At 44.7% G+C, this 27,578-nt stretch overlaps 1 protein-coding gene across 1 annotated transcript; it reads left to right on the top strand.

Annotated features, from left to right (window-relative positions):
* Window positions 1-260: 260 nt before the first annotated feature.
* Window positions 261-27,578, top strand: RCAN3 (RCAN family member 3). The gene is made up of 5 exons (XM_073572499.1): window positions 261-402; window positions 14,153-14,403; window positions 16,544-16,717; window positions 23,780-23,951; window positions 26,522-27,578. The coding sequence occupies exons 2-5, from the start codon at window positions 14,203-14,205 to the stop codon at window positions 26,680-26,682; spliced, it is 708 nt and encodes a 235-aa protein (XP_073428600.1). The 5' UTR covers window positions 261-402; window positions 14,153-14,202; the 3' UTR covers window positions 26,683-27,578.

Below are 27,578 nucleotides of genomic sequence, written 5' to 3'. Positions count from 1 at the left end.
CTGCCACCAGCCCGTGCCCCACAAGGCGGACTACTCCCACTACTTCCCCAACAAGACCTGCAGAACTACAGCAGGGAACAATGACAACACCGACGTCTCGTCCAATCACTGGTGAGAAGACGTCCAGCAGCCAATGTACGGGCAAGAGATAGTGGTCCAGCCAATCCCGAGAACTATTAGACAGCGCCAATAACAATGCACCTGACAGGAGTGGTTATGAAACTGAATGGCCCGAGATATTGGCGTTTCGTCTCTGATTGGCTAAGGAGAGTTCACTGATGGTTTTCATTGGTTACTGGAGCTGTCAGTCGTGCGGCCGTTTGACAGCTGTCAGTGTGCAGCCAGAGGACGCAGCTGGGGGATGAAGTGCGCGGGGCGGGCCTGCAGGTGTTGGGTTATCAGGTAACTGTATGGCACGGGGCGGGTGACAAGGTCATTGTCGTGACTGATGTGTGATGTCGCACGATATGCTGCGGAGCTGGGGCGCTGTGGAGACTGTGGCCTGATGTGCCAACTGTTACATATACACTGTACAGCTCAGTGTAAGGAGGGAGGCTTTCCTGCCGCATAGAGCCCTGGGGTCTGTAGCCGTCTGCCCTGGTTATTCCTAGTATCCTTCATCGTGAGCCCTAAATGTCTACGGGATTACAGACTGTCACAACATCAGTGATTCAGAAAATGCGGCACAGAAATCCGATTTTATAAAGATGTAAGAGCTGCAGCTGCACATGTACTGTTTATAAAGCCACAGGTGTAGTAGTAAATAATACTCCGCGGACTTGTCAGTAATAGGCCGCGTACTTGTCAGTAATAGGCCGTGTACTTGTCAGTAATAGGCCGCGTACTTGTCAGTAATAGGCCGTGAACTTGTCAGTAATACTCCATATACTTGTCAGTAATAGGCCGCGGACTTGTCAGTAATACACCGCGGACTTGTCAGTAATACTCCATATACTTGTCAGTAATAGGCCGCGGACTTGTCAGTAATAGGCCGCGTACTTGTCAGTAATAGGCCGTGAACTTGTCAGTAATACACCATATACTTGTCAGTAATACACTGTGTACTTGTCAGTAATAGGCCGTGTACTTGTCAGTAATACACCGTGTACTTGTCAGTAATAGGCCGTGTACTTGTCAGTAATAGGCCGCGTACTTGTCAGTAATACACTGTGTACTTGTCAGTAATAGGCCGCGTACTTGTCAGTAATACACCGTGTACTTGTCAGTAATAGGCCGTGTACTTGTCAGTAATAGGCCGCGTACTTGTCAGTAATAGGCCGTGAACTTGTCAGTAATACACCATATACTTGTCAGTAATACACTGTGTACTTGTCAGTAATAGGCCGTGTACTTGTCAGTAATAGGCCGCGTACTTGTCAGTAATACACCGTGTACTTGTCAGTAATAGGCCGTGTACTTGTCAGTAATAGGCCGCGTACTTGTCAGTAATACACCGTGTACTTGTCAGTAATAGGCCGCGTACTTGTCAGTAATACACTGTGTACTTGTCAGTAATAGGCCGTGTACTTGTCAGTAATAGGCCGCGTACTTGTCAGTAATAGGCCGTGTACTTGTCAGTAATAGGCCGTGTACTTGTCAGTAATAGGCCGCGTACTTGTCAGTAATACTCCATATACTTGTCAGTAATAGGCCGTGTACTTGTCAGTAATAGGCCGTGTACTTGTCAGTAATACTCCATATACTTGTCAGTAATAGGCCGTGTACTTGTCAGTAATAGGCCGCGTACTTGTCAGTAATAGGCCGTGTACTTGTCAGTAATAGGCCGTGTACTTGTCAGTAATAGGCCGCGTACTTGTCAGTAATAGGCCGTGAACTTGTCAGTAATACTCCATATACTTGTCAGTAATACTCCATATACTTGTCAGTAATAGGCCGCGGACTTGTCAGTAATACACCGCGGACTTGTCAGTAATACTCCATAGACTTGTCAGTAATAGGCCGCGGACTTGTCAGTAATAGGCCGCGTACTTGTCAGTAATAGGCCGTGAACTTGTCAGTAATACACCATATACTTGTCAGTAATACACTGTGTACTTGTCAGTAATAGACCGTGTACTTGTCAGTAATAGGCCGCGTACTTGTCAGTAATACACCGTGTACTTGTCAGTAATACACCGTGTACTTGTCAGTAATAGGCCGTGTACTTGTCAGTAATAGGCCGCGTACTTGTCAGTAATAGGCCGTGAACTTGTCAGTAATACACCATATACTTGTCAGTAATACACTGTGTACTTGTCAGTAATAGGCCGTGTACTTGTCAGTAATAGGCCGCGTACTTGTCAGTAATACACCGTGTACTTGTCAGTAATAGGCCGCGTACTTGTCAGTAATAGGCCGCGTACTTGTCAGTAATACACCGTGTACTTGTCAGTAATAGGCCGCGTACTTGTCAGTAATACACTGTGTACTTGTCAGTAATAGGCCGTGTACTTGTCAGTAATAGGCCGCGTACTTGTCAGTAATAGGCCGTGTACTTGTCAGTAATAGGCCGTGTACTTGTCAGTAATAGGCCGCGTACTTGTCAGTAATACTCCATATACTTGTCAGTAATAGGCCGTGTACTTGTCAGTAATAGGCCGTGTACTTGTCAGTAATACTCCATATACTTGTCAGTAATAGGCCGTGTACTTGTCAGTAATAGGCCGCGTACTTGTCAGTAATAGGCCGTGTAGTTGTCAGTAATAGGCCGTGTACTTGTCAGTAATAGGCCGCGTACTTGTCAGTAATACTCCATATACTTGTCAGTAATAGGCCGTGTACTTGTCAGTAATAGGCCGCGTACTTGTCAGTAATACTCCATATACTTGTCAGTAATAGGCCGTGTACTTGTCAGTAATAGGCCGTGTACTTGTCAGTAATACTCCATATACTTGTCAGTAATAGGCCGTGTACTTGTCAGTAATAGGCCGTGTACTTGTCAGTAATAGGCCGCGTACTTGTCAGTAATACTCCATATACTTGTCAGTAATAGGCCGCGTACTTGTCAGTAATACACCGCGGACTTGTCAGTAATACTCCATATACTTGTCAGTAATAGGCCGCGGACTTGTCAGTAATACACCGCGGACTTGTCAGTAATACTCCATATACTTGTCAGTAATACACTGTGTACTTGTCAGTAATAGGCCGCGTACTTGTCAGTAATACTCCATATACTTGTCAGTAATAGGCCGTGTACTTGTCAGTAATAGGCCGTGTACTTGTCAGTAATAGGCCGTGTACTTGTCAGTAATAGGCCGCGTACTTGTCAGTAATACTCCATATACTTGTCAGTAATAGGCCGCGTACTTGTCAGTAATACACCGCGGACTTGTCAGTAATACTCCATATACTTGTCAGTAATAGGCCGCGGACTTGTCAGTAATACACCGCGGACTTGTCAGTAATACTCCATATACTTGTCAGTAATAGGCCGTGGACTTGTCAGTAATAGGCCGTGTACTTGTCAGTAATAGGCCGTGTACTTGTCAGTAATAGGCCGCGTACTTGTCAGTAATAGGCCGTGAACTTGTCAGTAATACTCCATATACTTGTCAGTAATACACTGTGTACTTGTCAGTAATAGGCCGCGTACTTGTCAGTAATACTCCATATACTTGTCAGGAATAGGCCGCGTACTTGTCAGTAATACACCGCGGACTTGTCAGTAATACTCCATATACTTGTCAGTAATAGGCCGCGGACTTGTCAGTAATACACCGCGGACTTGTCAGTAATACTCCATATACTTGTCAGTAATAGGCCGCGGACTTGTCAGTAATACACCGCGGACTTGTCAGTAATACTCCATATACTTGTCAGTAATAGGCCGCGTACTTGTCAGTAATAGGCCGCGTACTTGTCAGTAATAGGCCGTGAACTTGTCAGTAATACTCCATATACTTGTCAGTAATACACTGTGTACTTGTCAGTAATACACCGCGGACTTGTCAGTAATACACCGCGGACTTGTCAGTAATACACCGCGGACTTGTCAGTAATACTCCATATACTTGTCAGTAATAGGCCGCTTACTTGTCAGTAATACTCCATATACTTGTCAGTAATACACCGTGTACTTGTCAGTAATACACTGCGGACTTGTCAGTAATACACCGCGGACTTGTCAGTAATACACCGCGGACTTGTCAGTAATACTCCATATACTTGTCAGTAATACACCGCGGACTTGTCAGTAATACACCGCGGACTTGTCAGTAATACTCCATATACTTGTCAGTAATACACCGCGAACTTGTCAGTAATACACCGCGGACTTGTCAGTAATACTCCATATACTTGTCAGTAATACACCGCGGACTTGTCAGTAATACACCGCGGACTTGTCAGTAATACACCGTGTACTTGTCAGTAATACTCCATATACTTGTCAGTAATACACCGCGGACTTGTCAGTAATACACCACGGACTTGTCAGTAATACACCGTGTACTTGTCAGTAATACTCCATATACTTGTCAGTAATACACCGCGGACTTGTCAGTAATACACCGCGGACTTGTCAGTAATACTCCATATACTTGTCAGTAATACACCGCGGACTTGTCAGTAATACACAGCGGACTTGTCAGTAATACTCCATATACTTGTCAGTAATACACCGCGGACTTGTCAGTAATACACCGCGGACTTGTCAGTAATACACCGTGTACTTGTCACTAATACACCTCGGACTTGTCAGTAATACTCCATATACTTGTCAGTAATAGGCCGCTTACTTGTCAGTAATACTCCATATACTTGTCAGTAATACACCGCGGACTTGTCAGTAATACACCGCGGACTTGTCAGTAATACACCGCGGACTTGTCAGTAATACTCCATATACTTGTCAGTAATACACCGCGGACTTGTCAGTAATACACCTCGTACTTGTCAGTAATACACCTCGTACTTGTCAGTAATACACCGTGTACTTGTCACTAATACACCTCGGACTTGTCAGTAATACTCCATATACTTGTCAGTAATAGGCCGCTTACTTGTCAGTAATACTCCATATACTTGTCAGTAATACACCGCGGACTTGTCAGTAATACACCGCGGACTTGTCAGTAATACACCGCGGACTTGTCAGTAATACTCCATATACTTGTCAGTAATACACCGCGGACTTGTCAGTAATACACCGCGGACTTGTCAGTAATACACCGCGGACTTGTCAGTAATACACCTCGTACTTGTCAGTAATACTCCATATACTTGTCAGTAATACACCGCGGACTTGTCAGTAATACACCGCGGACTTGTCAGTAATACTCCATATCCTTGTCAGTAATACACCGCGGACTTGTCAGTAATACACCGCGGACTTGTCAGTAATACACCGTGTACTTGTCACTAATACACCTCGGACTTGTCAGTAATACTCCATATACTTGTCAGTAATAGGCCGCTTACTTGTCAGTAATATTCCATATACTTGTCAGTAATACACTGCGGACTTGTCAGTAATACTCCATATACTTGTCAGTAATAGGCCGCTTACTTGTCAGTAATACTCCATATACTTGTCAGTAATACACCGTGGACTTGTCAGTAATACACCGCGGACTTGTCAGTAATACACCGCGGACTTGTCAGTAATAGGCCATGTACTTGTCAGTAATACACGTGTACTTGTCACTAATACAACTCGGACTTGTCAGTAATACTCCATATACTTGTCAGTAATAGGCCGCTTACTTGTCAGTAATACTCCATATACATGTCAGTAATACACCGCGGACTTGTCAGTAATACACCGCGGACTTGTCAGTAATACTCCATATACTTGTCAGTAATACACCGCGGACTTGTCAGTAATACTCCATATACTTGTCAGTAATACACCGCGGACTTGTCAGTAATACACCGCGGACTTGTCAGTAATACACCGCGGACTTGTCAGTAATACACCGTGTACTTGTCACTAATACACCTCGGACTTGTCAGTAATACTCCATATACTTGTCAGTAATAGGCCGCTTACTTGTCAGTAATACTCCATATACTTGTCAGTAATACACCGCGGACTTGTCAGTAATACACCGCGGACTTGTCAGTAATACACCGCGGACTTGTCAGTAATAGGCCATGTACTTGTCAGTAATACACCGTGTACTTGTCACTAATACACCTCGGACTTGTCAGTAATACACCGCGTACTTGTCAGTAATACACCGTGTACTTGTCAGTAATACACCGCGTCCTTGTCAGTAATACACCGCTTACTTGTCAGTAATACACCGCTTACTTGTCAGTAATAGGCCGTGAACTTGTCAGTAATAGGCCGTGAACTTGTCAGTAATAGGCCGTGAGCTTGTCAGTAATACACCGCGTACTTGTCAGTAATACACCGCGGACTTGTCAGTAATAGGCCGTGAACTTGTCAGTAATACACCACATACTTGTCAGTAATAGGCCGTGTACTTGTCAGTAATAGGCCGTGAACTTGTCAGTAATACGCCGTGTACTTGTCCGTAATGCACCACATACTTGTCAGTAATACACCGTGTACTTGTCAGTAATAGGCTGCATACTTGTCAGTAATAGGCCGTGTACTTGTCAGTAATAGGCCGTGAACTTGGCAGTAATACACCGCGTACTTGTCAGTAATACACCGCGTACTTTTCAGTAATACTCCGTGTACTTTTCAGTAATACTCCGTGTACTTGTCAGTAATAGGCCGTGAACTTGTCAGTAATAGGCCGTGAACTTGTCAGTAATAGGCCGTGTACTTGTCAGTAATAGGCCACTTACTTGTCAGTAATACGCCGCTTACTTGTCAGTAATAGGCCGTGAGCTTGTCAGTAATACACCACATACTTGTCAGTAATAGGCCGTGAACTTGTCAGTAATACACCACATACTTGTCAGTAATAGGCCCCGTACTTGTCAGTAATAGGCCGCGTACTTGCCGTGTACTTGTCAGTAATAGGCCGTGAACTTGTCAGTAATAGGCCGTGAACTTGTCAGTAATAGGCCGTGAACTTGTCAGTAATACACCACGTACTTGTCAGTAATAGGCCGTGAACTTGTCACTAATACTCCGCGTACTTGTCAGTAATACTCCGCGTACTTGTCAGTAATACTCCATGTACTTGTCAGTAATACACCGCGTACTTGTCAGTAATACACCGCATACTTGTCAGTAATACTCCACGTACTTGTCAGTAATACACCGCGTACTTGTCAGTAATACTCCGCGTACTTGTCAGTAATACTCCATATACTTGTCAGTAATACACCGCGGACTTGTCAGTAATACTCCATATACTTGTCAGTAATACACCGCGGACTTGTCAGTAATACACCGCGGACTTGTCAGTAATACACCGCGGACTTGTCAGTAATACACCGTGTACTTGTCACTAATACACCTCGGACTTGTCAGTAATACTCCATATACTTGTCAGTAATAGGCCGCTTACTTGTCAGTAATACTCCATATACTTGTCAGTAATACACCGCGGACTTGTCAGTAATACACCGCGGACTTGTCAGTAATAGGCCATGTACTTGTCAGTAATACACCGTGTACTTGTCACTAATACACCTCGGACTTGTCAGTAATACACCGCGTACTTGTCAGTAATACACCGTGTACTTGTCAGTAATACACCGCGTCCTTGTCAGTAATACACCGCTTACTTGTCAGTAATACACCGCTTACTTGTCAGTAATAGGCCGTGAACTTGTCAGTAATAGGCCGTGAACTTGTCAGTAATAGGCCGTGAGCTTGTCAGTAATACACCGCGTACTTGTCAGTAATACACCGCGTACTTGTCAGTAATACACCGCGGACTTGTCAGTAATAGGCCGTGAACTTGTCAGTAATACACCACATACTTGTCAGTAATAGGCCGTGTACTTGTCAGTAATAGGCCGTGAACTTGTCAGTAATACGCCGTGTACTTGTCCGTAATGCACCACATACTTGTCAGTAATACACCGTGTACTTGTCAGTAATAGGCTGCATACTTGTCAGTAATAGGCCGTGTACTTGTCAGTAATAGGCCGTGAACTTGGCAGTAATACACCGCGTACTTGTCAGTAATACACCGCGTACTTTTCAGTAATACTCCGTGTACTTTTCAGTAATACTCCGTGTACTTGTCAGTAATAGGCCGTGAACTTGTCAGTAATAGGCCGTGAACTTGTCAGTAATAGGCCGTGTACTTGTCAGTAATAGGCCGTGAACTTGTCAGTAATACGCCGTGTACTTGTCCGTAATGCACCACATACTTGTCAGTAATACACCGTGTACTTGTCAGTAATAGGCTGCATACTTGTCAGTAATAGGCCGTGTACTTGTCAGTAATAGGCCGTGAACTTGGCAGTAATACACCGCGTACTTGTCAGTAATACACCGCGTACTTTTCAGTAATACTCCGTGTACTTTTCAGTAATACTCCGTGTACTTGTCAGTAATACGCCGCTTACTTGTCAGTAATAGGCCGTGAGCTTGTCAGTAATACACCACATACTTGTCAGTAATAGGCCGTGAACTTGTCAGTAATACACCACATACTTGTCAGTAATAGGCCCCGTACTTGTCAGTAATAGGCCGCGTACTTGCCGTGTACTTGTCAGTAATAGGCCGTGAACTTGTCAGTAATAGGCCGTGAACTTGTCAGTAATAGGCCGTGAACTTGTCAGTAATACACCACGTACTTGTCAGTAATAGGCCGTGAACTTGTCACTAATACTCCGCGTACTTGTCAGTAATACTCCGCGTACTTGTCAGTAATACTCCATGTACTTGTCAGTAATACACCGCGTACTTGTCAGTAATACACCGCATACTTGTCAGTAATACTCCACGTACTTGTCAGTAATACACCGCGTACTTGTCAGTAATACTCCGCGTACTTGTCAGTAATACTCCATATACTTGTCAGTAATACTACATGTAGTTGTCAGTAATACACTGTGTACTTGTCAGTAATACTCCATATACTTGTCAGTAATACTCCATGTACTTGTCAGTAATGCACCGCGTACTTGTCAGTAATACTCCATATACTTGTCAGTAATACACCGCGTACTTGTCAGTAATACTCCATATACTTGTCATTAATACTCCATGTGCTTGTCAGTAATACACCGTGTACTTGTCAGTAATACTCCATATACTTGTCAGTAATACTCCATATACTTGTCAGTAATACACCGCGTACTTGTCAGTTATACTCCGCATACTTGTCAGTAATACTCCATATACTTGTCAGTAATACACTGCTTACTTGTCAGTTATACTCCGCATACTTGTCAGTAATACTCCATGTACTTGTCAGTAATACACCACGTATTTGTCAGTAATACTCCGCGTACTTGTCAGTAATACTCCATATACTTATACTTGTCATTAATATTCCATGTACTTGTCAGTAATACTCCGCGTACTTGTCAGTAATACTACTTGTAGTTGTCAGTAATACACCGCATAATTGTCAGTAATACTCCGTGTACTTGTCAGTAATACTCCATATACTTGTCAGTAATACTCTGTGTACTTGTCAGTAATACTCCATATACTTGTCAGTAATACACCGCATACTTGTCAGTAATACTCCATATACTTGTCATTAATACCCCATGTACTTGTCAGTAATACACCGTGTACTTGTCAGTAATACTACGTGTACTTGTCAGTGATACTCCATGTACTTGTCAGTAATACACCGCGTACTTGTCAGTAATACTCCGCATACTTGTAAGTAATACTCCATGTACTTGTCAGTAATACACCCCGTCCTTGTCAGTAATACACCGCGTCCTTGTCAGTAATACACCTCGTCTTTGTCAGTAATACACCGCGTCCTTGTCAGTAATACACCTCGTCCTTGTCAGTAATACACTGCGTGCTTGTCAGTAATACACCGCGTGCTTGTCAGTAATACACCTCGTTCTTGTCAGTAATACACCTCGTTCTTGTCAGTAATACACCGCGTCCTTGTCAGTAATACACCGCGGACTTGTCAGTAATAGGCCGTGAACTTGTCAGTAATACACACCGCGTCCTTGTCAGTAATACACCGCGTCCTTGTCAGTAATACACCTCATCCTTGTCAGTAATACACCGCGTCCTTGTCAGTAATACTACGTGTACTTGTCAATAAAATATAAAGAAAAGTTTATCAGCTCACCCTAGAATTGTCCACAGCAGGTTCAGTTATCCACGAAGGTGCAAGGAATGGCGTTCAAGCCCGCATGCAAAATGAATCCATAATTATCCAGCATACCTTCTTGAGTTAAAAAAATTTTTTTCGTTATTCAATTCCTCTTAAAACATTCTTAGAGATCAAGACAGATCTCTAAGAATGTTTTTAAGAGGAATTGAATAAAGAAAAAGTTTTTTTTTTAAATCAAGATGTGCTGGATAATTATGGATCCGTGTACTTGTCAGCAAGGCCATGTGCACACGGTGCGGATTCTGCTGCGGATCCGCAGTGTTTCTGGCCCTGCCGGTCTGCAGCAGATTTAGCTGCGTTGTACAGTACCATTGTTTCCAATGGTAAAACCAAAAATGCTGCGCACATGCTGCAGATTTTTCCGCGGGTTACAATCCGCAGCATGTCAATTGTTTATGCGGAATCCGCTGCGGTTTCACATCTCTTCTATTTTTCCGCGCGGAAAAATCCGCTCCACCGAAAACTGCGTGTGCACATAGCCTGATACATTGTGTATTTGTCTTTAGTGCACTGTGTACTTGCATGTAATACATCCCGTATTTATCAGTAATACACCGTGTACTTGTCTGTAAAACAAATACTTGTATGTTGTATACCTTGTATTTGTCAGTTATATGCTATGTACTTGCATATTTTACACCGTGTACCTGTAATACACTGTGCTTGCATTCAATGCATTGTGTCCTTGTTTATAATACATCGTGTACAGGTATATAAAACACTGTGTAGTTGTATATAAAAAACCATATACGGTACTTATCTATATAAAGTAATACTCCATGTACTTGTATGTAATACATTGTGTACTTATATACAATACCCTGTGCTGCGTAAACTTGAATATAATACACAAGTACATATAATATACTAGCACACATATATAAATTCAAGATAAAAGTCGCTGACTTTTTTTATTGAGCTCATTCTGATAGTCTTCAAGGAAAGTTTGTAACTCTTCCCTTATGGAAGGCTCCCAACTCTTCCCTTATGGAGGCCTCCCAACTCTTCCCTTATGGAGGCCTCCCAACTCTTCCCTTATGGAGGCCTCCCAACTCTTCCCTTATGGAGGCCTCCCAACTCTTCCCTTATGGAGGCCTCCCAACTCTTCCCTTATGGAGGCCTCCCAACTCTTCCCTTATGGAGGTCTCTCAACTCTTCCCTTATGGAGGTCTCTCAACTCTTCCCTTATGGAGGTCTCTCAACTCTTCCCTTATGGAGGTCTCTCAACTCTTCCCTTATGGAGGCCTCACAACTCTTCCCTTATGGAGGCCTCACAACTCATCCCTTATGAAGGTCTCCCAACTATTCCCTTATGGAGGCCTCCCAACTATTCCCTTATGGAGGTCTCACAACTATTCCCTTATGGAAGCCTCCCAACTCTTCCCTTATGGAGGCCTCCCAGCTCTTCCCTTATGGAGGCCTCCCAACTCTTCCCTTATGGAGGCCTCCCAACTCTTCCCTTATGGAGGTCTCCCCAACTCTTCCCTTATGGAGGTCTCCCCAACTCTTCCCTTATGGAGGTCTCCCCAACTCTTCCCTTATGGAGGTCTCCCAATTCTTCCCTTATGGATGCCTCCCAACTCTTCCCTTATGGATGATGTCTAGGGGAATCTTTTATTTATTTGAAAGTGATAACATTAAGCTTCATTTACACTGAAAAATTATAGTGAACTAGCATTTCTTGGAACACTCGATAATCTCGGAGTGTCAACAATCTGCCGATCACAGCTTTGCTCGTTCATCGAGTGAGATGATTTTTATGCAAGCTGAAAGGTAGTCTATCAGCAGAGAATGACTTGACACAAAGCACAGGCACTCAGTGCACCCTTGGTACAGCTAAACATCTAAGTGCATCTTCCCACCTGCTTGGTTTCCACCTTTCTGCATTTCTCTGGCTCGTTAAAGTCAGAGCTGTAAGTCAAAGCAGGGGGTGGTTCCCCTCCTCCCTTCATGCAGGGATGCTGTTGTACTCACCACCCTGGCCACAGCAGCATCTTAATGATCCTCTTCCTTCCTCAGTGCATGCTGCAAACCCAGCATTTAGTTTAAGTATTCACCAGCAATATGTCTCCCAGTCAATAGCTTGGAGGCCTCTTGTATAAAAGTCACCCTCCACAATTGGGAGGTGCCTGAGCAACCTCTATAGTTGTTCTTAGTGGTGTTGGTGTGTGCAACTGTATGTTGCCAGGTCCCCCATTCTTAGTCTGTTTCCCGTATCCTTTCTGTTCCCTTTGGTATAGTATAGTTTGTCTTTGTTCCTGGCACTGCTTCAGCGGTATCCTAATCCTGAAACTACGTCTGTGGTACCTAAACCCTATCTCCTTGTCCTAGTGCGGCCAATCCTGAGTCCATTGTCCATGGTTCTAGTGCGGCCAGCTCCAAAACTGTTTCCTGATAGGTTCTTGTTCACACGCGTAGTTATCTTCAATATCCAAGTTGTCCTTCAGTCTCTGTTTCATGCCAGTGAGTGACCTTGGTATCCTCATGTCAGAGAATCCGATCCCTGGGATCGGAAGCTGCAGTACCAGCGCCTGCTTAGGAATGGTACCTGGTGGATACCTGCAGCTCAGTCTGTCTCCACCATCAGGAGCTCCAGCGAACATCAGATAACCACTTAGCTACACCCCTTCCTTGGCAGGTCCGGCTCTGTGGCACAGTGGGTCCACAAACCACGTGCGCTACGTTCGGGCATGACAACCTGTAAGGCAATTCATGCCTCCCAAACCACGGGCATCTTGGATCACTGCCTGGCTACATGATTGCAACCACGTTTTTTTTTTCTGTGAAATATTCCAGTGTGTCAGAGAAAATATTCTTTCAAGTATACTTTGAAGACCCCCCCCCCCCCTTTGCCAGTTTCCAGTGGTGCTGTTGGGGATTCATAGGTCTCTCAGGGAGAGAGATGTAATTCACCTGCAGCAGCACTGGGATTAGCCGGCCGATCTGCAAAGTTTACTTGTCCCGGACACACCAGTGTTTCAGAGAATAATATACCGGGTCTGGACGGCATGAATTGTCTGACAGTAAGTTATGTGTGCTTTTTTTTATTTTATTTTGTATTGATATTTGTGGTAAGAATTTACCACACAAGGAAGCAGCAGGAAGAAAATAAGAGCCAAAGCTGTCCACTTGTGACTTGGTGACAGCTCCTCTTTAAATCATGAAGCGACGCTGTTAATAAAGTGTCTCATTGATGATTTAGACCAGCGGACCAGGAACGTTTCCCAGAATTGACGATCATGTGCGCTTCCTCTCGTGACCACAAGATGGCTGTGGTATGGAAATTGTGGTTTCTAGATAATTTTGTCGAAAACCGCCGACATTATTTACCAGTAACGAAGTATAAAACCTTCATGTAAGATTACTGCACCCTGAGAATGAAATATTCATAAGTGTCTCCAGATAGTAAAAAGCTTTATTTTAGCTGATCTCTGATAAACGTGGGCTAATTAGTATTGGGATATCCAGATGAAGCCCTGTTCCTCTCGTCCCATAGTGCCTATAGGTTCAGATGCAGGTGAGGAATGATCTAATACCGCTATTGTATAGAAAGCAGTCGATCTGTTGATTTGTCTCCCAATCCGAGCGTTGCGCTATGCATTTCCGTTACCTTGGAAACTGGCCAGACACTATTTCTGCATTACGGAATAAGGTTTGATGCCCCACTTTAAGCATATGTCTGTGTTTCTTCGGGATAAATTGGATATTCTAGTCACCTTATGATGCTACTCTATGGGCGTTGTATGGGTGCGGTACAGGATTCGTCATTTTCATGGACCATTCATCGTGATTGTATAGTTCCCCTATTTACTGCAGTCTGGATCCCGCTGTGTTGGTGCAAACTCATGAATTCACTTATATCTGTATTATTTACTAGGACATGTCGTAACTATTATATACATTTATAGCGCCGTGTTGGAGGCTTGCATTCTTTATTAACTGCACGTTTTCTATAGGTTTTCTTGACAAGAATTTTTAAGCCTCTCCCGGAATAACAAATTTTACAATGCTGAGAGACACCATGAAGTCCTGGAATGAAAGCTCGGATATATACAGCAGTGACCAAGAAGAAGAAGAGGAAGAAGAAGAAATGATCTTTGGTGAAAATGATGATGACCTGGAAGAATTAATGGATTTTAGTGACCTTCCAACATCTCTGTTTGCGTGTAGTGTACACGAGTCAGTCTTTGAGGTAGAGGATCAGAAGGTAGGTATAGCGATGGGGTCATTCTTCTTTACATTTCAAAAGAAATTTAGGGAATGATTCCTATTTTCAGTAAGGAGATTAGGGCACGTTTGACCGGTATCTACATTGTACCTCCAATGTAAGTGAACAACCGTAGTCCACACATACTGTTTGCTCGTAGACATCAGAAGAGGGTCATGTCTATATTACACATACATTTGTCAAATGTTACGTCAGTCAGTAGAACTATATAGTAAGTTCTTTTGTTGTGTATCGACGGCAAGAACAATCATGTGCAATTGATGGAAATTTGTATACTTGGCTGGGAACAAATACTTGCAGAATATGACCGGTATCAGTGAGAAACACTATTACTGAACTTACTTCAAACAAGAAATTTAATTAGCATATAACCTGGTTGTATGTACAGTAAAACAACGTTAATCCTTTGCACCTTTCCATACAGTTACATCATATGCCAGCTCTCTGACTTTGTTGTAGGCCCAAGGACTGAGGCCGCATCCTTGCCTGCAGATGATGGCTGTGATATTCAGCCATCATCTGCCTTAACAGCCATGCACATATATACTTAAAGGGAATCTGCCACCCATTTTTAGTGATATCATGTAAAGATATCATTCAATTCTGTGTCACATAAGGATTCCATTAGGACTTTTGATTCCCCATGACCCGCACCTTTGATGCATAAATACCTTTTTTATCTTGGTTGGGGATGTATGGAAATTGCCGCGGTCCGATTGGCGGGGCTTATTCACCTTCTCCCCCTCCCCCCTTGGCTTGCTGGACATAATCTTCATCTGTGAATACCACAGATGCCGTAGGTTTTCCACTCTTGCGCATTGAAAAGGCCTCCGGCGCTTGCGCAGTATGCTTTGCCCAACTGTGGGCAAAGCATATAATCGGTACTGCGCATGCGCTGGTATTTTTCAGCATGGTCTATGCCCCGGAAGTCTTCACATGCAGGACACACTTCCGGGCATAGACCACGCTGAAAAATACCGGAGTATGCGCAGTACAGATTATATGCTTTGCCCACAGTTGGGCAAAGCATACTGTGCAAGCGCCGGAGGCCTTTTCAATGCGCAAGCACGGAAAACCTACGGCATCTGTGGTATACACAGATGAAGATTATGTTCAGCAAGCCGAGGAGGGGAAAAGGTGAATAAGCCCCGCTCATCGGACCGGACCGTGGCGATTTCGATACTTCCCCCAACCAAGATAAAAAAGGTATTTATGCATCAAAGGTGCGGGTCAGGGGGAATCAAAAGTCCTAATGGAATCCTTATGTAACACAGAATTGAATGATATCTTTACATGATCACTAAAAATGGGTGACAGATTCCCTTTAAGGTCATGAATGATTACTACTAAGTGTGTTCCACAAGTATAATTAGGGTATGTAAAGTACATTAAAAATATTTATTTATCATGGAAGAGAACAATGGATCCTGAGAAATTTTATAACCGCCGAATATGTATTGCGGTAACAAGTATCCGTTGGACAATTGGTAACTGCTAGATCTGCTGCCATCGATCTCCGCGGATCTAGGGGTTATTATTAGAATACTCCTGTAAGCATCAAACCCAGGAGTTGATCTTTCATACACGTAGCAATGTCACTTATCAATGAGTTAGCCATTTTCATGGCATTGTCCACATCACCCAGAATAGTTGACAAATATGTTTCTGTTTTTCTTTTATTAAAAATGGTGAAGGGGTTGTCCTCTACTCCTGATAACCTTTTCTGAATCCCTATGTTTCTCCCAGTAACATAATACTTATACTCCCCTCCAGTGTCAGTGCCGTTCCAGTAGTGTCTCTCCCGATGATCTCATGATATTGTTATGTCACGTGATCCTTGTGACCAATCAACACTAGCTTCACTCTCCCCTCTCTGACTTAATCCGAATGTCTTGATTTGTCTGAAGACAAGGAGAGTAAAGCCAGTGCTAAAGGGCCTCAGGGATTGCGTGACATAATAATGTCACTTGATCCCCGGGAGAGCCAGTGCCAACACCGCTGGAACAGAACCTGCAAAGTATAGGTTTTATTATTTTACTGGGGGGAAACATAGGGATTCAAAGGGATTACTCGAATAGTGGACAATCCCTTTTAATATTTTTTTTCTACCTTCTTGCAGGAAAGATTCAAAGCACTCTTCACAATATACGATAACCAGGTTTCCTTCCAGTTGTTCAAAAGTTTCAGGCGAGTGAGAATTAATTTTAGTAACCCAGAAGCCGCAGCTAGAGCGAGAATTGAATTGCATGAGTCAGACTTTAATGGAAAGAAGTTGAAGTTGTATTTTGCACAGGTACAGTATAGCCCATAAATGAATGTTTTTCCATCATATTAAGGAATGTCTGGGTTCCAGTGTACACAGATTTGTCCTTTCTTACATTTCCTCTTGGCTTGACATATTGTATTTTAGGGCTGACTAGCCTTGAAAAAAAAAAATATTTTGCTATACCTTGTCCATAGTTGTTTGTTTTGTGGGTCTTGTAATGTGTTTATATGTGTTGACCTGATGGTTGTAATGTGAATTACAGCCTGTCCAGAGTTTTTACTAATATGTTGCAATAATGCATTAAATGTATATTGTAAGAAATGTATAGAAAGATAAGGATTAGTGATGAGCGAGTATACTCGCTACTCGAGATTTCCCGTGCATGCTCGGGTGATCTCTGAGTATTTGGCGTGCTCGTAGATTTAGTTTCTGTCACCGCAGCTGCATGATTTGCGGCTGCTGGACAGCTTGAATACATGTGGGGATTTCCTAACAAACAGGCAATCCCGACATGTATTTAGCCTGTCTAGCAGCTGCAAATCATGCAGCTGAGACGAGGAAAACTACATCTCTGAGCACGCCAAAATACTCGGAGATCACACGTGCATGCTCGGGAAAACCCGTGCAACGAAGTATACTCGCTCATCACTAATAAGGATGGATAAGTCCGTATAACAAGATATGCATGAAAAAAAGTGAACTAATTTGTATTGCAATCTTGACCTGTACAACTTCATCACACTAGGCTGCTCTAGGAGAAGATTTAATACCTATCACTCAGAACCTTCCTCTGGCATTACACGCATAAGCATCCACACACCCTGCTAGCTGCAGCTACAGAGCAATTCCAAACTTATGGATTCTGTGATAAAACACTCCGGGATCGCCTTTGCTGGGGTCAAAGGTCACGTGCATTCAGCATGAAACTCAGGCGCAGAGCTGGGATTCGGGTGTAACTGACCCTGGGTCAGGTTTATTAACGGTGAAAGCAATGCAAAAGGAAATAAAACAAATCCTTGCCTGTCCGGCACTAACTAAACAATGGACAACCTAACTACCAACTGGCGGGCTTCTCCCGTCCAGCCAAACCACAGTTGCAGTGGGCACTGCTTCCACTCACGTGTGTCTCTCACACAGACAGGCTCTCTGTGTTCCCAGGCTGAGACACTCACACAACCACCTGGCATCCTTTTATATCCACCTCCCATTATCCATTAGTAAGCAGGTGCGATACTGACCAGACTAGGCCACATGGAAAGGAATCTGGGCGAGATATACCTGCCCTCATCCACTATTCCCACATGATTCTCACATATCCCCCCCCTCTGCTCAGACCACTCCGGTCGAGCAATGACACCCGCCAAACAGTGCACTCGGGACAGGGCATCTGCATTCCCCATCTGTACCCCTGGGCGGTGCTCCACCGTAAAAGTGTAGGCCTGCAGGGCAAGGAACCACCGGGTCACCCGGCTATTCCGTTCCTTGTTCAAGTGCATCCACTTGAGAGGGGCATGGTCAGTGATCAGCCTGAACTTTCGGCCCACCAGGTAATATTTGAGGGCCTCTAGAGCCCACTTAATGGCTAGGCACTCTTTTTCCACGACTGCATACCTTTGCTCGTGTTTATTCAGCTTCCTGCTGAGATAGAGGACTGGGTGTTCCACTCCGTCCCTCACTTGTGAGAGTACGGCCCCGATACCGGTATCAGAGGCATCCGTTTGTACCACAAACTCACTGCGGAAGTCCGGAGTCACCAGTACGGGCTGAGAGCAAAGTGCCCGTTTTAGGCCATGGAAGGCTTCTTCAGCCGCTAAACTCCATTTAATCATGACGGAGTCTTTCCCTTTTGTAAGATCCGTCAGGGGGGTAGCGATGGCTGCAAAATTGGGTATGAACCGGCGATAATAGCCGGCGATCCCCAGGAAGGCTTGCACCTGCTTCTTGTTGACAGGTTGTGGCCAGTCCTGAACCGCCTGAATCTTATCAACCTGGGGTTTAACAACACCACTCCCAATTACATACCCCAAATACCGGGCTTCTTCTAGCCCGACGTGACATTTCTTGGGGTTCGCGGTTAGACCTGCCTCCCACAGGTCGTCAATCACAGCTTGTACTTTCTGGAGATGAGTCTCCCAGTCCAAGCTGTAAATGACAATGTCGTCCAAATAGGACGAAGCGTACTGCCTATGTGGCCTCAGGACTCGATCCATCAGTCTCTGGAAGGTCGCCGGTGCTCCGTGCAGTCCAAACGGCATATACACATACTGAAATAGACCTTCTGGGGTAGCAAATGCCGTCTTTTCTCTGGCAGCCTCCGCCAGAGGGATCTGCCAATACCCCTTTGTTAGGTCTAGGGTTGTAATATACCGGGCTTTTCCTAACCGATCTATTAACTCGTCGACCCGGGGCATAGGGTAGGCATCAAATTTTGAGACCGCATTCAGTTTCCTGAAGTCATTGCAGAACCGGATGGTGCCGTCCGGTTTAGGAATTGGCACAATCGGGCTGGACCAAGCACTGTGCGATTCCTCAATGACTCCTAACTCTAACATTGCCTTCACTTCTCGGGAAACAGCTTCACGGCGCGCTTCCGGGATTCGGTAGGGCTTTACGTGAACTGTGACACCAGGTTCCGTTACGATGTCATGTTTCATTAGCGTAGTCTGCCCGGGTTTTTCTGAGAAAAACTTTTGGTTGTGAAGTAAAAACTGCCTGACCTCAGTCTTTTGCCGCTCCGAGAGAGTCTCTGCAACCCGTACCTCCGGTACGGTATGTGAGCAGACGGGACGGGCCAGCTCCGCTGACAAGGCAGACCGATCCTTCCAGGGCTTTATCAGATTTACATGATAAATCTGTTCAGGTTTCCGTTTACCTGCCTGGTATACTTTGTAATTTACTTCACCAACTCTTTCCTTGATCTCAAAGGGGCCCTGCCACTTTGCCAGGAACTTACTGTCCACCGTGGGGACCAGGATCAACACCCTATCTCCGGGTGCAAACGTACGGATCTTGGCGCCCCTATCATAGATTCTTTTTTGGGCTCCTTGGGCCTGTATCATGTGTTCTTTGACGATAGGCATAACAGCCGCAATACGCTCCTGCATTTGTGTGACGTGATCTATCACTGTTTTAAACGGAGTGACCTGACCCTCCCAGGTTTCTTTTGCAATGTCTAATAGTCCGCGAGGACGTCGGGCGTACAATAACTCGAAAGGCGAGAATCCCGTGGAAGACTGGGGTACTTCCCTGATGGCAAAAAGCAAATACGGAAGTAAATAGTCCCAGTTCTTCCCATCCTTGTCTATCACCTTTCTCAGCATCTGCTTCAGAGTTTTATTGAACCGTTCGACCAACCCGTCTGTTTGAGGGTGATACACGGATGTGCGTAACGGTTGGATTTGTAACAACCGGCAGAGCTCCTTCATTACCCTGGACATAAAGGGGGTCCCCTGGTCGGTGAGTATCTGTTTCGGTATACCGACCCGACTAAACACATGCACCAGTTCCTTGGCAATCGTCTTGGTGGCCGTGTTACGCAAAGGGATGGCCTCTGGGTAACGAGTGGCATAATCCAAGATGACCAGGATATGTTGGTGTCCACGTGCAGACCGTGGAAGGGGCCCAACTAAATCCATCCCAATCCTCTCAAACGGGACTTCAATAATAGGTAGGGGTACCAAAGGGCTACAGAACCGGGGCTTAGGTGCAGAGGCTTGGCAGTCAGGACAAGACTCACAATATACACGAATATCGTGATGCATGCCTGGCCAAACAAAACAGTGTAATATCCTTTCGGTGGTTTTCTGGACTCCCAGGTGACCTCCCATCACATGTCCGTGGGCCAGGTCCAGCACCTGCCGCCGGTAGGGTTTTGGCACGACTAATAGTTGCACCGTATCTTCCCCCTTTTTCTCTATCTGATAGAGTAAATCATTCTCCAGAACCATGTAGGGATATGCCAGCCTAGAGCCAGGTTCTACGGGTACCCCATTTATCTCTTTTACATTTGTCCTAGCCTGAGAAAGGGTAGGATCCTTTATTTGCTCGCTTTGGAAGTCATCTTTCTGAACTTCTAAATCCGGCAAACGGGGAGGTGGACGGCTGTCGGCCTCCTCCTCTTCCCCGGTCTCCTCCGTATCCCCCGCCATGACTGAAAATGGGAACTGTAGGTCATTTCCAGCAGACTCTTCCCCCGAGTCTTCCGGGGAGACCTCTTCCAGGGGTTCGGGACCCACACGCGCCCTGGGAGAAGAATCATGTACACTATTACCCGAGGGCATCAACTGATTCTCCCACAATTGCCAGAAGTGGGGAAAATCCCGGCCCAGGATAACATCATGCAATAACGCCGGGACGAGTCCCACTTTATGTTGCACAGACCCATAGGAAGTTGTAATGCATATGACCGTGGTGAGGTACGAACAGGTGTCTCCATGCACACACATTACAGAAAATTTGTCTGATGGTCCAGTCGGGGCTGACACCAGACTGGCCTTCACCAGAGTCACCACACTTCCCGAGTCTAACAATGCCACCACATTTTTGCCATCAACAGTTAAATCACACAAGTGTTTTTCCACATCCTTTTGACCGGCATTCACACTCACTACCCGTGCAACCATAGACATGCGGTTTTTAGAGTCTGTGACGTCGCACTGCATGGGTTCAGTAGTGACCGGACAGTTCGCAGCAATATGTCCCATCTCTTGGCAGCGGAAACACCTAACGGGCCCCTTGCTTAGACCATAGTTCGTTACTCTCGGCCTCGCAGTGCGGGCAGTCCCGTTTTCCTCCCCCACTGTCTTAGGGATTTTTCCATCTCCCCTACTCCCTGGAACAGTCTTACCGGTTCAACGTGGAGATGATGAAGAACGAGGTGGGGTAGCGTCGTCTCGGAGTCCTTCCGCCACGGAGTAACGTTCAACCAGATCCACCAGTTGATCTGCCGTCGTAGGATTTCCATGGCTTACCCACTTCCTCAGGGCTGGCGGTAGAGCTCTCAGGTACTTGTCCATGACGACTCTCTGGATTATCTCTGGCGCTGTCAGCACCTCGGGTTGTAGCCACTTCTTCGTCATGTGGATCAGGTCGAACATCTGTGACCGCGGTGGTTTATCCGGCTGATAAGTCCATTGATGCACTCTCTGTGCACGGACAGCGGTCGTCACTCCCAGCCGGGCCAAGATCTTGGATTTCAATTTGTCAAAGTCCTGCGCAGCTTCAGGTTCCAAGTCATAATACGCCTTTTGGGCCTCATCGGAAAGAAACGGGGCAATCAGGCCGGCCCATCGTGCCTTCGGCCATTTTTCTCGCACCGCCGTCCGTTCAAACGTGGTCAGGTATGCCTCGACGTCATCTTCGGTCGTCATCTTCTGCCAGTACCGACTCACGTGAATCACTCTCGACTCGACTTCCAGGTTAACCTCCTGTAGGCTTGCCAGGCGCTGCGCCACCTGCTGGAGAAGCGAACGATCGGTAGCTGTCATGTCCACCAACTCCTTCAGCTGGGCCATCATCACCCGATTAGCTTCTTGCTGGACGGCGGTGGACTGTACCAGCGCTTTCACCATGTCCTCCATGCTCATGCTTGCAACGTGATGCCCGCGTTCTCCACCACAATGTGATAAAACACTCCGGGATCGCCTTTGCTGGGGTCAAAGGTCACGTGCATTCAGCATGAAACTCAGGCGCAGAGCTGGGATTCGGGTGTAACTGACCCTGGGTCAGGTTTATTAACGGTGAAAGCAATGCAAAAGGAAATAAAACATAAAACAAATCCTTGCCTGTCCGGCACTAACTAAACAATGGACAACCTAACTACCAACTGGCGGGCTTCTCCCGTCCAGCCAAACCACAGTTGCAGTGGGCACTGCTTCCACTCACGTGTGTCTCTCACACAGACAGGCTCTCTGTGTTCCCAGGCTGAGACACTCACACAACCACCTGGCATCCTTTTATATCCACCTCCCATTATCCATTAGTAAGCAGGTGCGATACTGACCAGACTAGGCCACATAGGAAAGGAATCTGGGCGAGATATACCTGCCCTCATCCACTATTCCCACATGATTCTCACAATTCCAACTCCGGTACAGATTTACAATGCAGTGTGCACCTTCTAGTGGGGGCTGTGGGCAGGACCTTTATACTCCTTGGCTATACAAAGTGCAGTAGGGGATTTCGGTCTTATATGAAATGTGGAGAAACAATACTGTAAATGTCCCCTAACCCATGCAAAAACAAGGTGAGTATATTATCTATGCTTTGGGCTTGTACAGTGGCATGTAAAAATTTGGGCACCCCTGGTCAAAATTACTGATATTGTGAACAGTTAAGCAAGCTGAAGATGAAATGATATCTAAAATGGCTAAAGTTAAAGATGACTCATTTCCTTTGAGTTCTAAACAAAAAAAAGTATATTTTCATCTTTTAGATTTTAAAAATTACAAAAAGGAAAATGGGTCTATGCAAAGTTTATGCCCCCTGTATTGTTAGTACTTAGTAGCACCCCCTTTTGAAAGTATAACAGCTTGTAAACGCTTTTTGCAGTCAGCCAAGAGTCTTTCAATTCTTGTTTGAGGGATTTTCATCCAGTCTTCCTTGGAAAATTCTTCCAGTTCTGTGAGATTCCTGGGTCGTCTTGCATACACTGCTATTTTGGGGTCTAGCCACAGATTTTCAATGATGTACAGATCAGGGGACTGTGAGGGCCAGTGTAAAACCTTCAGCTTGCACCGTTTGAGGTAATCTATTGTGGATTTTGTTGTGTGTTTAGGATCATTTTCCATTTGTAGAAATGTTGTTTTTTTCATGCGTGAATAAGCCAAATAATAAAACGGTGAATAGTTGCTGTCTGTTTGAAGGCTATTGAACTGTGAGTAGGGTTAATGTTCACAGAAAGCAAGTACTTGTAAGTCATTTGATTTAGTTTAAGAACTTTATTGGTAGCCATTCACAGCTTCAACGCCTCAATGGCGCTTTTTTCTATATGTACATTTTTTATTGGAACTTTGTAATGGTCTTCAAATGCAAACGTGGATTCTTGCATGCCCTGTAATGCTAATAATTCCTTCTCTGTTCTTTCCCTAGGCCCAAGTATCTAACGAAGAAGGGGAAAAATCCTTTCTATTACCTCCTCAGCCAATGAAACAGTTTCTGATTTCCCCACCAGCATCTCCACCTGTAGGATGGAAGCAAAGTGAGGACCCAACACCAGTGATCAACTATGATTTACTCTGCGCCGTTTCAAAGCTTGGTCCAGGTAAATCATTCATCACAGGCAGAAATGGCACAAATGAATGTGTATTTGAGAGAATAAAATAGTACATCTATATATAAAGCTGAGTGTGTGTGTCTATGTATCAAGCCACGCCCACTCCACAAAGCCCCACCCACTCCATAGCCATTGGAGAGCGGCGGTGGGTTGGAAGGAGCTGGGACTGACCGAGGGGATTTTGAGTGACAGATGACAGAGGAATGGAGGATTTGGTGCTTGTGCGGTGGAGGAGGACAGTGCGGGAGCCAGGCGCAGGTAATCACTGCACGGGGGGCCGTGGAGGGGGCGGCGGGAGCTGTGAGGGAGGAGGCAGCAGCCGCGGACAGGAGGGGAGCACAGACCACTTCTCCACATCCTCCCCCTCTCACCAAGTGCACTCCCCCGTGTCCCCATGTGACTCCGCTGCCCTCAGCCTGTCACAGCCCTATCATGGCCAGTGCAAGCTGGGCTCACACTGTACAAGGGGGATCACTATAAACGGGGGGGTCTCAATATACAGAAGGGGTCTCACTGCAAGGGAAGGGTGCTCACAATACTCGGGGTGGGTCTCACACTGCAAGGGAAAGGGTTCTCACAGTACACAGGGGGTTTCATACTGCAACCGGAGGGCTGCTCACACTGCAAGGGGGGCTCACAATACACAGGGGGTCTCAAAATACACAGGAGGGTTCTTACACTGCAAGGGAAGGGGTGGTCACAATATACAGGGGGTCTCACACTGCAAGGGGAAGGGTGCTCACAATACACGGGGTCTCATACTGCACAGGGGGTCTATACCCAGGCAACGCCGGGCTCATCAGCTAGTTTCTTAATAAAGTTAAAAAAAATCTTGTCATCTGATTCATGTTGCAAAAACCATGGCCAGCTTGAATGAGGGTCTCTCTGCGTAATTGCAACTGTATATGTTTTAACCTAAAACGCCATCTGGGAACCATGTATCTCAGCTGACCAGACTGAAGAAGATCTGCACTAACTTCTCCTCGCGCTTATCCTTTTGACTGACAGGTATTATACAAATAAAGTATGTAAGCCATAGGCTCAGCATTGCCTTGTAATAAGAACAAAATGTCTTAAACACTAGATGGATTTTTGGATATATCTGAATTGCTTATTGCCCGACCCGTAGTGTGTTTTCAGTGAACTTATGGTGTTACTTAAAGCGGATCTGTCACCAGAATTCATGACACACAAAATTCATGCAATTGATCTTAGATCTGATTAGTGATATCTCATCATGATATTAAGATGAGCATATTAGGAGTCTAAATATTGAATGATTCACTTGAGTCCAAATGTATTTACCCTCATCCCACCCAACCGGTCAGCTGCAGCTTATACTAAGCAGTGTGAGATCTCAGCAGCAGGATGGTCACTGATGACTTATCAATTAGCCTAGATGGTCAGAGAGTGGCTGTGTAATTCTCTATGAAAGTTTTACTCATTCTGACACAGTTTTGCAGTAACTACTCATCAGGTGAGCTCAGTGACTGGTTGTTGACATGATTTCAGCACTGCAGCCAATACTAATCTCAACGGCTCTGAGCAGGATGTTCCATAGGCAGAGCTGCTGAGCTCACTGATTGGTGGTCGCCCTGACGTCAGCACTTCAGCCAGTATCAGACACTGAGAGAACTGGTGACCCATCCTTGGACACGGGGACATTGAGTAAACTGCAGTTTGTACTTTAATGACAAAATACAGTCATGGCTGAAAGTATTGGCACCCCTGAAATTGTTCCAGAAAATTATTGCAAGTACACATGTTGTGTTATGAACTTGTTTATTTCCTTTGTGTGTATTGGAACAAAACAGAAAAAAAGCAAATTGGACATAATTTCACACAAACCTCCCCCCAAATGAAGTGGACAGAATTGTTGGCACCCTCAGCTTAATATTTAGTTGCACACCCTTTGGAATAAATAACTGCAATCACTCGCTTCCTATAACCATCAACAAGCTTCTTACACCTCTCAAATGGAATCTTGGAACACTTTTCTTTTGCAAACTGCTCCAGGTCTCTCATATGTGAAAGGTGTCTTTCCCAACAGCAATTTTAACATCTCTCCACAGGTGTTCAGTGGGATTTTGTTCTCGACTCATTGCTGTCCACTTCAGAGCTCTCCAGAACTTTGTTTCCATCCATTTTTGGATGCTTCTTGAAGTATGTTTTGGGTCATTGTCCTGCTGGAAGGCCCATGACCTGGGATGCAAATCCAACTTTCTGACACTGAGCACTACATTGTGAACCAAAATCCATTGTTAGTCTACAGATTTCATGATGCCTTGCACCCTGTCAATGATTTTGTCCTGTGCATTTTCGGGGGGTTTTTTTGTGTTCTTCCAATGCACACAAAAGAAATAAACATGTGTATAACAAAACGTGTAATTGCAATAATTTTCTGGAACCATTTCAAGGGTTCTAACTTCTAACACTTTCAGCCATGGCTGTATGTCTGGGTATTGGGTTTTCTTGAAATGTTAGTGATACAGTTTATGAATCATTACTTATCACTGTTTTAAATTATACTTGTGTTTTTTGTTTTCTTTAATTTTCAGGAGAGAAGTATGAACTACATGCAGGAACAGAATCGACTCCTAGCGTAGTGGTTCACGTGTGTGAGAGTGAAAACGAGGAAGAGGAAGATGAAATGAGGGGACCAAAACAAAAAATAGTTCAGACTAAGCGTCCTTCACATCCACCTACTCCTTTAAACTAGATTCACGCCTTTTATCTATTAAACAAAAAAAAACTAAAGCGAAAGAAAAACATAGGATTGAAAAACATATCTTTCAAAGGGAAATGTAGATCTTATTATTCACTTTATGTATATAGCTAAAGACAATCTAGATCACGTTATCTGAAGTGGTATAAATGCCGTATTTATTTCATTTACTTTTATTTACTGTTATATATGTGTTACATTTTATCAGTGTTTTAGCCATTATACTGCAAGTGAACAGGTCTACTGCAGTAAAATGTATTTCTCTGTCCCGTTTTAAAGGAGCAGCTCCTCTTGGCAAGAAAGTGTACCACTTAAATATGCGTTGTACCCAAATATTTGGGTGATATAGAAAGTTTGCCTAAATAACAGGGTATTAGCTACTTAGTATGATATCTTGTCCTCACATGAGCTGATGGTCCTGTATGGTTGTCTGTGTTTCACAGAGTGCAGCTGGGCAGGAACATTGTAGGTACTGGGGATTGTCCGGATGAGGGCCACACTCCATATAGATTATATTGTGGGTGTACTTGTTGTGTTACGTTATGTAAATGCATTAGTACAAATGGGTTTTAAATGGTTGTCTGCTTTCATTTCTGATGTTTATTAAACCGTTATGCACCAAGGATTTATTGCAAATCGTTGGTTGGAAAAGAAGTTGCGCAAAAATGGCTAGGAAGGCTTAACAGCTGCATTGCTAGTAGCTATCCATTTTCAAATCGAATTAAGAGAATTTCTTCTTTATGACATGTGGTCAGTCTGTTTAAAGCTAATAGTGAAATCACATTGGAGGATTTTTGCTATGATGGTGAATGTATTTTATAACCTGCTATGTGGGATGCTACCTTTAAAAGGCACCTTAAATGACGTGTTTTAACATTATTATAACCTTA

Source organism: Dendrobates tinctorius, unplaced genomic scaffold, assembly GCF_039654945.1.
Source record: "Dendrobates tinctorius isolate UK_male_01 unplaced genomic scaffold, ASM3965494v1 ptg000007l, whole genome shotgun sequence".
Taxonomy (NCBI): domain Eukaryota; kingdom Metazoa; phylum Chordata; class Amphibia; order Anura; family Dendrobatidae; genus Dendrobates; species Dendrobates tinctorius.
This window is presented reverse-complemented; position numbering and strand designations above follow the sequence as displayed.